An 11,253-nucleotide genomic window follows, 5' to 3' on the forward strand; every position below is an offset into this window, starting at 1 on the left:
GAGAACATTGATAATGTAATTATCTTTGAAGTTTTGGGTCTGAAAGGTATGGTCGAGTTCGATTTCAAGGATCTCGTGTTACCCCGACCCAATATTTTGGATCCGGCTCCCAGCAATACATGCCTTCCGGAAGTCAAGCTCAAGCTGAAGCTCAGAGGTTAAGAGACCAGATAGCTTAGATGCAAGCGAACACGGTTAAGCAAATTGCCGAGGTTCAACGAAAATATGAAGAACTCCAGCAACAACTTAGAGCAGAGGCAGAAGAGAGGGAGGCAGTGGCTGCAGCGAGAGAGGCAGAGGCACGAGCGATGGTAGCAGAGCAGAGTAAAAAGTACGATGACCTCCATTCTGACTTCAAAGAGATGATGCATATGTTTCAAAGAATCATAAAAGCCGCCATCTTAGACTTCAGCTTTTCTTATTGTAAGAATGCTTTTAAGTTCATCACGTTTAACATTATTGTAAGAATATTTTAAATTATACTTTATTTATTAATTATATCATATATCTTTAGTTAAATTTGAAGTATCATTTAGAATTAATGTTTTTGATTGTATTTTTTATGCTAAATTTGCTATTTTCGGCTGCATTTTATACTATATTTGTTGTATTTGGTTGGATTTTAATGCAGGAAGGGCAGGATATTGGTGAAAAAAAATATTGCAAATCTGCCAAAATTAGCGGCGTTTGTGGAAAAAACGCCGCTACAAGCCGTGACTTTTAGCGGTGCTTTTCCCACAAACGCCGCTAAAAGCCGTGACTTTTAGCGGTACTTTTCCCACAAACGCCTCTAAAAGACGTGACTTTTAGCGGTGTTTTTCCCACAAACGCCGCTAAAAGCTGTGACTTTTTAGCGGCGTTTTTTTCAATAAACGCCACAAATTTTTGTGGCGTTACCTATAGCGGCATTTTTTTGCGGCGTTTTAAAAAGCGCCACTAAAGGCTAAAAAAAGTGTCGCTAAAAGTCTATTTTCTTGTAGTGATTAAATACTAAATTGCATAGAAAACAAACTCCTTAAGTGCAAAATTGATCCGAATTAACTACTACATTTAACGACAGGTCATATATACATTATTATATTTAGAAAAATTTGAAACAATTTTGCTTTCAATTAAACTTGTAAATTAAAAGAATAAAATTTTCAATTAAAATTTATTATTAAATATTTAATCTAAATATTTGTTAAGAATAAAGTTTATTATAAAATTAAATACTTGAATATTATTATTTAATAAAAGTAAATTTACAAATTATCATTACATTCCTAAAAAAGTACTTAGCGGAGTAAACGTGATAATGTAACTTTTCTACTATTTTGATCAATATCTTCTACTGTATACCAAATGTTATAAATTAACAATGAATCGCATGCCATTGATATCGTAACATGGGAAAACATTAAATGCTAATGTAAAATATTTTTACTAAAAAATAATTTTGATAAATATATAAATCCAATTATACTTTATAAAAAAAAAAGAAGTTAGTGTATCTATTTTAGTTTGTCAAAAATTGAACCTCATATGTTACGAAAACTAAAAAGTTAGTATATTAGATTTAAGTTGAGTTTTGATTCAGAATTATAGTAAATATAATATTGGTTACCAACTTCTTCCGTTTGATAATTAAAATCAAAATAGTTTGTGTTTGACTTTTGTCAAACAAACTAAAATAAGAAAAGTAAAAGACATTGAATGTTCCGTCGATATTCTCGGGAAATTCCTTTTCTAATTTTAATCCCAATTCCCCTTTCACTTTTGTGAGGTTTTTTGATTTAAAAGAAATAGAATAAGGAAAAGGAAAAAACTTGTTCCGAAATGAATCGAGAATCACCTTCTCCCATGTTTTCTTCTTTTCAAAATCACCGTTTTCGTTTCCTCTAGCTTCTATTTTCGGGAGAGGGGAAGGGGATTTAGAGAGAGAAGAAACACATTATCGGTTAAAAATGACTCTTCAAGTTTTGTCTCGTTCACCGCCGGTGAGACACAAACGTCCGCGTTCACCTGATGACCTGAAGACAGAGAGAAAAGGGAGGAATTATGGGGGAATGGTCGGTGGTTCTGCAGCGGAGTGCACGGCGGTGTGTTGCTGCTTTCCACTTACCATTATGGAGCTGCTTGTTTTAGGACTTTACAAGGTTCCTACTGGACTTTGCAAGAAGGCTTGCAGAAGGAAGAAAGGAAAGCACAAGAGCCATGGCTTTCATCCTACGTCGTCTAGTGAGGACCAGGACACGGAGCTACACCAAATGGTGGGTAATGCGGATGATGGGTCCAGGGTAACCGTGGATTCGGAGGACAAGAAGTCGGACCGGTTCTTTGGGACCGGGTTTTGGAGAGATCCTTCGGAAAAAGAGACCCATGACGTGATGTGTGAAAGGAATTAAATCCACTGTGGGCTACCTTTTTCCAATTGGAAAATTTGATTATTTTTTCTCACTGTTCTTTAGAAACTTCGATTAGGTGTTTTATGTTTTTACTTCATAATGAGATCAAATCATAACTCACCATCCAAAACCTGTTTCATTATTTTATTTTATATGCTACATATTATTATCTTTAACTTTGTCTCTTTATTCTCACTATTCTCAACTATTTATTTTGTTTTTGCTTTCATTTTCAACAACAAATTTTATTTATAACACAAAGTGGTCCTGTAAGCCAAAGACCTCAAGAACCCCTCCAAGGGAATAAAACCACCCTTTGCTTGAATTCTCGCTCCTAACATTGATGGATTACTATCCCACCCTGATGCGAAATGGTCTTCGTCTTCGCCTACGCCTTCGCCACTGTTATTATGAAGATGCCTCTGCTAACCTGAAACAACAGAGAGGGCCAAATAATCCAACATCAATTCAAGCCACCGGCAACGATCTCAAAGGGATTCCAAAAAGCTTACACCTCGACTCAAAGGAACCGAAAGACTTTCTTCCTAACAACCACCGGCGACAATAAACAACAAGAGTCCGGCAAAAGAAAAAGAAGAAACTGAAAAGAGCAAAGGAAAGGAGAAGAGAAGAAAACAGATAGGAAAAGAAGAAATCAAGTATTCAATGATCAAGAGAGGAGGGAGAAGGTGGGTCAGCAGTGCAAGCACCGACCATATACAGCAGCAACACAGTAGGGGCAAATGAGGTTTCTTAAAAGGAAAACTCGTTCCACAATTTCATAAATTCAAAAAGAGTTCGCAATTACATGATCATGTAGCACATATCAAACTGGGTTTCATGTCCACTATTTAAGTCCATGCGGCTAATGCTATCAGTCACTTTATTAGCCCATCTAGGAACATAACAAAAATATAAAGAGCTAAAGTAAGATGACATAAACGAGCCTTTGTTCTAAATCTAGAGTAACAATTGAGAATTTAGAGACCAAAAAAAAAAAAAAATTCTGCCTCAATAATAATATCCATGAAGCCTATCTCTCGAGCAAAATCAAGTTTCATTTGGATGGCATAGGCCTACACCCATTTAGCATCCCAACACTCAGACAAGTGCTGTTCCAAACCATCTAGGACCAACCCATCTTCATCTCACGCCACATAACCAAGGTTTGCAACCCAAGTGTTCTCATCCCAAACCGCATCCACGGTCGCTTTAATTGTCCATATGTTAGGCGCGCGCCACTGCTCCTCTCTCGATTATCTGGGCAGAGTGGTCGATTAAGAAAGTTATGGAGCTAAAATTCCTCATGCAACATCGAGCAAAATTAAGGGCAATATGCGGTGGTGTAAGGCGACCATTGATTACTTCATATTTATTAATAGGGTAAATTATATTGTTGGTGACTCAAGTATTAATGTGTTTCTATTTTAGTCATGAAATTTAAAAAAAAAAATTATTTTGTAACCAACATTATCGATATTAAATATTTTGGTCACTATTCCATTAAATGATTAACTGAAGGGTCACATGAACTTTTTGATTATTATAATGATAAATTTAACCCTCGATATTTACACATTGTTAATTTGACCTAGAAAATAGATCACTTCATCATTCCATTAAATAATTTAACGGACAAGTGATACAAATATTCAATGTCGATAACATTGGTAAAAAAAAAATTTAAAGTTCTATAATCAACATAAGAACATGATAATACTTGAGTGACCAACAATGCAAACACTTACCAAAAAACATGAATGTATTGTATACCCATAGCCAAAATTCAATATGCAGTCCGACGGAACAAAATGATTGAAGAAAGAACCATCAAAGATATTATATTTAAGTTTCCACATGTCATAATCACATATGCCACTAGATTAGAGCTAGCAAAACAAGCTCAAGTTCGAAAGTCCGCCTGTGTTGATTCGAGTCCGAGAAAACTCGAGCTGGTAACATATTTGAACTCGATAAAATTTGAGCATAAGAAAACTTGATTCTATAAAAATTCAAGTCTAAGACTGATCTGGTCCGAGCCCAAGATAAATCTAACCCAAAGTTCGAAAAACTCAAATTTTAAAATTGAATAACTATAATAGACATTAATAATTAATATAAATATATGATATTACTTAAAATAAAAATAAAATAAAAATAAAAATAAAAATAAAAATAAAAATAAATTGTAATTATTTATTTTATAAAAATGTATTAATAAGCCTTACATATTTATATTAAATTTGTATTCATAGCAAAAATAATTAATTAGATATATATGTGTAATTTAGTATATTACAATACATGTTTATAATTTATCAAAATTTTAAAATCTTAAAAGTATTATTTTAATAAGTTGAATTCTGGATTGGGTTTTATATTTTACAAATTGTATATAGGTATTGGGTTTAATTTCTTTTTATTTTGAACTTGAATATTGGTATATAATTAGTTTATTTTGGATTAGAATAATAATTTGTATATTATTTAGGTTTGGGCTTAATATAATATTATTATTTTTTTGAATAAAGATTTTAGTATTAGGTTTATAAATTTAATAAGAAATATAAAAGTTATTCAATTGTCAATATAATATAATAAATAATAAAATACATTTTCATCAATTCATATACATATCATATAATAATAAATTTTACACACAATAACTGTTTTAATTATTTTAAATAAAAGAATTCTATTAAATATATAATAATTAATATATTATATAATACTATTACAATATGTGATATAGTATTGCATAATATGATAATATATTTTAAAACTATTAATTGGTTCAAAATCAAAATCACTTTTGTCAACTTATTTACTTGAATTGACTTGATTTAGTCGATTAAATCAATTTTAATCGCTAACTATAATAGATGATATACTATTACATAATATAATAATATAGTAGATAACTATGACAAAAACTATTAATGCACATGTATAAATATAACTATTGTTATATTATAGATTATAATAAAACATATAGTATTACATAATATTGTAATGTTTAATATTAATGCTTATATATATAAACTATTAATATATTGTATATGATATGATATGAGATATTAGTATATAATATAGTTTTTTTTTCTTTTAACTAGGCGATCAAAACAATTATTATAAAAGCGAAATCACTACAAAATGAAGTCAACCAAAAGTTACACAAGACACACAGAACGCTACAACTAGATATATTCATGAACTGGGTTACTTAAATTTAGGAAAGTTTAAACAAAAATATAATTCTAAAAATGGGCTTAGACAAAAAAAATAGGCTTGTTAAAAAATGGGCTAGGCTTGGGTTTAAATGTTCAAGGCCCAAGCCCAACCCAACCCAATCCTTTGTTTTTTTTTTTTAAGTTTGTAATGTTTTATATTATGTTATATATGTTTATATATTATGTAATTTATTATCCATAAAATATATATAATTAAAAATATTAAATTAAAAATAATGTAAACATATTTTTATAAATATATAAAGTCATCTCGATTTTGACAATATTAGAATTGGATTGAGAAAATAATCTAATTTAATTAATTAATTAAAAATATTTTGAAAATAGAAAATTAATTATTGAGTTGGACAATTATACAAGCTTGTTTTAATTTAATTTGAAACTAAACTACACATATAATTATACTTAATACATGAGAGACCCAAAAAAACTACAGAATAAAAAGTGTCGCAAAATCCTAGTGTGTGTTACCCACCACACAAATTTTAGTAGAACCCGTGTTCTATTAATATATTATTTTTTCTCTCTTTCTAGTCTAGTAAAACTCATATTATTATTTTTCTCTATATAAATTAATTAAGAGGCTGCCAAAATGATAAGAAAATATACGAAGATATTGTACTCAATTTTAGTAGAAAACTTTTGAGTTAATTCCTTAAATTCAAATAAATTCTATTATTATTCGTAAGTACTTGTGAGAAAAATTTGTGAGTTAATTATATATTCCTTGACAATTATAATTCAAATTTGTCGGTTTGAATTTTTGTTTTGAATTTTCTTTAGAGAAAGTTGATTTTCCTATTGGAAAGTTTCGGTTTTTATTTTATGTACAATTCTTGAAAAATTTCACTTTTAACATCAGAGGGTTCGAGAATAATAGAAAAGATTATCCTATTAAAAGCCAAAAGAATTTAGACGATAGATCCAAGATATGATGAATCTCCCTAGCTTGGAAACACAAATATTAAATTTGATAATATAAATATTCCAATAAAAGTTTGGTTTTATGAAAAAATTTAAATTTCCGTTGTTAAATAAAATTATTTTTATAAATAAATTTTCCGACACTTCTTTTCATTAATGTATCAAAAGTTATTGAAATGAGAAAGAGTTCACCATTCCAACAACAAAAGCCATCAATAAATAAGTACAATGTGTCATGTTAAATTACAATCAATATGAATTTCTAATTCAGCAAAAATATCCATCAAATAAATATTCAATAGAGCATATCAAAAAAAAGTTTCTTGTCATCAAACTCCATGAAGATCAAATATCTTATCTATGGAAACTTTGAACATGTAAAAAGTTTTGATATATTCTTCCTAGGCTCGATTCTTGCAGGAATTATCTTTAGTAATGTGCTCCTAAAAATCCTCACAGATAAACAATTAAAACATGAAAATCAAATAATACATGTGGACAACTGGTAGTTATAACTAACACTAAGATTAGGAATGGTAGTTACAACTGGAAGTTATAAATATCCATATTGGTGATTTCAAGTAGTTTTTTCTTAAAATCTTTGGCTATGTGTCTTACTTGTACCATATGGGTGATTTGATACTTGGTTTCCAAGATAAATTTAAGAATATGTTCTACTTGTAAAAACTAAAAATCATATGGACTGAAGTATTTAAATGAAAAAACCCAAATACTTTCTTTTCAGCAGAATTTTATCCAAATACTTGCAATCCAAGTAATACAGCCCCACTGCCAATAACAAGTATAGACTTAGAAAACATTCTTGTGTTTTTCTTCAAAGTGAAAACGATGGCTAAGAGAAGATTTGCCACATTCATAAAGCACCATTGCTAAGTCTTTATTTTTCCTTCTGCCTCCCAACTCAAGCCAAGTTGTAAACTGCCACAAAGGGCATAAGAACACTCCCTAGCCAGAGCTTGCCATCCCTCTCTTCGACTTCACTAACCGCTTTCACAACCTTCCCTTCACTATCCTCCAACACCTGCAACAGCTTTCCATCTGGACTGTATTTCACAACAATTCCGTGCAGCTTACCGCCAATCTGAAGCAGGTATTGAATTTTTGCAGATATAGGGAGCTTGAGAATGAATTTCCTGAGTTTTGGATATAATCCCATTATATGAGCATACGTGAACCTGCGACAGTGAATTGCTACCCAAAATTCACCTTCTTTATTTGTTCGGACATTGTCCGGAAATCCTGGTAAGATGGCAAATACCTCAGTACTCCCTGCTTTCTCACCTTTCAACCAGTACTTGAGTAATCTGTGCATTTAACATAATATTAAATCATCACATAGCAACAGTTAAAAGTTGTACTATAACTATTAAGAACTAATCTACTTTGCCTCTGTAATCCTGGCATTTTTACAAGGAAACGATAAAGGTAAAGAAAAATAAAATCTACAATCATCAATTGCGGTTATCCTTTTTTAAACAGGATCTTTCGACATTCATGGAAAGCAATATGTCATGTATTGAAGCAAAATGGGCTCAAGCAATGTGAAAAATCATCATTGTATATAAATCCAAATGAAAGTGTTTTTAAAGGCTATAGCACGTGCAGATCTAACACAGCAATATTTGAGTACATGTAGAAGCATGCAAACCTGCCCGGACATCCTTCGCAAAATATGAGAAAAGAACCATCCTTGCTCAAGGATACACCGTTTGGAAATTGGAGATTCCTGACAAGGACAGCAGTTTCCTTTGTGTAAAGATTATACTTCAGAAGCCTCCCACTATTCTCCGAAGAAAAAACTAGCTGCATGAAGTTCCTGAATGCTACATTGTCAGTGCCAATTACCAATAATCTTCATTCTACATCATGGGGTCTTTCATGTAGAGTGAAACATGATCGAAGTAAACAGAAAATTTGCTCCGTTCCACTGGCAGAAGTTGCAAATATAGTCTTAAAGGTTCACATGTCAATCAATACAAGTATAACTAACTTATACCGATTTTTTATGTAGGGATTTACAGAAGATTTCAATATATCAATGATTAGAACACATAAAATTTTCAGTATACCGAGATTTCTACGTCTTCTTTCCAATAAACACTACCAGCAGTCTCAAAACTAAAATAGTAAGTTACAGTTGGAATCATTTAATTACCTTATATTTATACAAATTGACAAGGGTGGTGTCAAAATCCACAAACCATGCATGAAAAGAAATCCCATCCCTGGGTGTAAGCACAAATGCAATGCAACAGTAACTTAAATTTAAGGGGCCATCAGGCAGATAAGTGATTCTTGGACATGCCGTATCATGTGACCCCCAAGGCTCATGCATGCTCATATAGACACAGCAATCAAAGAACATATATTGCAATGGGAATCAAATGATTTCCACTCATTATTAAGACAGGCACATAAGTGATTCTCGGACATGCCGTATCATGTGACCCCCAAGGCTCATGCATGCTCATATAGACACAGCAATCAAAGAACATATATTGCATTGGGAATCAAATGATTTCCACTCACTATTAAGACATAGTATAAAGGGGAAGTATCGACAAAGTCAAATAACACTTTCGTGGAGAACTCTCTAGTCTTGACAGGATTTGAACATTCCTCCCCACAGCCAAAGTCAGTTCCATAGAACAGCTTTGTTGAAAAAAAAATATGACAGCATCTTTTTCATCTTATTCCATGTCGTAGAAAATAGGTGGCATTTGAATGCCTTTGTGATCTAATAAAATCTTCAATAGTTCATACGTTTTTCAAATGCACTACGAATTTCAACGACATTAGTCCACAACTTAGAAAATTATTGTCAGAAACCTACCTTCTCTGGAATTTGCTGCTGCTATCAGTAAAATATATGTTTCCTTCATCATCAATGTCAAGGTCATTGGTAAACCTCAGGGGCACCCCATCTACCTCAGTTACAAGTGGTGTTGCTAATCCGCCTTCCGGACCCACCTTGAACAACCCCAAATATGCATCAGCAATGTACAAATCACCAGTGTTCTTATCAAACCGGAGACCCAAAGGCCTGCCACAGATATGCTCATTTGGCAGGTAACTCTGTGGTGATGGCTTGGGATTACATATTTCAGACCTGAAATCCCAAATTGCACATGGTAAAATATTATAACAGTTATACTTCACACATTATTCAATCATATGACATCACTTCATGAAGGCAGCCATCCCCAAATTTTCCATAGAAACTTCTAACAAAGTACAGCTATGTAACATAAGCTAATTCTGCGCACGCACACACAGACACAAAAAAAAAAAAACTATCACAAATGAAGGTAAAAAAAAAAGAAAAAGAAAAAAAACCCATTAGCAAGAACTAGATAACTCACCTATTGCTGGAAGCATAAGCAAAATCCTTCCAGTTTTGACCATCCCAGAAGAGAACTCGACCATCAGCAACACCAGTGTAAGGACCACGACCAAGAGGGTCAAATGCCATGCTTTCAGGGCCCTGAACCTGGTTCAAGAACTTAATCTCTGACTTCTGAAGCAAATTATCCTTGTCCCTGTCTGTCGGAACCAGTTCCCATGGAGGCAAATCCACCTTGTAAGACTCAAAGTCAGGAAATTCAGAGATTGCACTGTGCTTAAAAGGGTCTATCCCACAGTATAGAGCGAGCAGCAAAAACAGTAAACCCAGAAACCCAATTGGAGTCATCGCTAGAAATTTTGAGGAAATACAGTACAAAAGCAAAGCTTGGAACAGAAAAATTATCAGTTCTTCAGCTGATGTTTAAGCCTTCAACCACACTTGGGTGTCCAAAAAGATTTCCTTTCTCTTGCAATCAAGAAAACAACCCTTTGTTTGTATGTTTTGAAGGACGGATAGAGGGTTAGGTAGATCTCATTTTTGCTGCCTCTAGTTTCTGGTCATTGGTAGATACTGAAATGAGGCAGGTGAGGTTCTTTTTTTTTTTTTTCCTGTTTTAATGAGACAGGTGAGTGTTGCCAAAACCGATGTTGCAATAACCAATTACAGTTGAATGTTCAACCACGGCTCATTTGTACTCAAATAAAATAAATAAATTACATTAGTAGTAACTAATTAATTATGATTTTTTTATCATTTCAGTCCCACAATTATTTATTTTGTTTATTTTATTATCTAATTATTTTAAAATTTTAGGTGTTTTCATTTTAACTCATTTAACTGATAATAAAAAGATAAAATTAAATAATTAAGTGTTTATTTTTAATTTTTATAGTTAAATGACAAAAGAAATACTAATAATTAATAATTATTTTGTAACTTTTCATAATTGGATGATAAAAAAATTATAGTTACATATGTACTAATTTATACATAAAAAAATCTAAAATTAGTAAATCACGAACAAATAAGTGTAGTAATGTAAATTTTATTTTATAACAACAAAATTAAAATCTAATCTATCTATTTTTTTGTTTTAATAATCTATCTAATTTATACATAAATAAAACCAAAAAAAAATGGGTTATTAAGAGTTAATAGTGACAGTATTGGTATTTTAAAAAAAAATTAAGTCAAAATAGGTTTTCTTAGGAAATTTGTAAATTACTTCATTTTTATTTAAATTTATTGATTTAAAATGAATTGATTACCATGCTTTTAAATTTTTTATTAATTAGAGTTTTTCTTTGTATTACATATTTTTATT

The 11,253-nt window shown here is 31.6% G+C and overlaps 2 protein-coding genes across 2 annotated transcripts; one reads left to right on the forward strand and one right to left on the reverse strand.

The window, feature by feature from the left end:
- Positions 1-1,946: 1,946 nt before the first annotated feature.
- Positions 1,947-2,387, forward strand: LOC108456463 (uncharacterized). The gene has a single exon (XM_017755035.2). It carries the CDS (start codon positions 1,947-1,949, stop codon positions 2,385-2,387), a length of 441 nt encoding a protein of 146 aa, XP_017610524.1.
- A 4,886-nt stretch (positions 2,388-7,273) lies between these two features.
- LOC108457065 (protein STRICTOSIDINE SYNTHASE-LIKE 3-like) lies at positions 7,274-10,588 on the reverse strand. Its single transcript, XM_017755883.2, has 4 exons — positions 9,946-10,588; positions 9,417-9,692; positions 8,232-8,399; positions 7,274-7,887 (listed from the first exon to the last, which is right to left on the reverse strand). Exons 1-4 carry the CDS (start codon positions 10,272-10,274, stop codon positions 7,485-7,487), a joined length of 1,176 nt encoding a protein of 391 aa, XP_017611372.1. The 5' UTR covers positions 10,275-10,588; the 3' UTR covers positions 7,274-7,484.
- Between the last annotated feature and the right edge of the window lie 665 nt (positions 10,589-11,253).

The sequence above is a fragment of the Gossypium arboreum genome, chromosome 9 (genome assembly GCF_025698485.1).
Source record: "Gossypium arboreum isolate Shixiya-1 chromosome 9, ASM2569848v2, whole genome shotgun sequence".
In the NCBI taxonomy this organism is placed as follows: Eukaryota; Viridiplantae; Streptophyta; class Magnoliopsida; order Malvales; family Malvaceae; genus Gossypium; species Gossypium arboreum.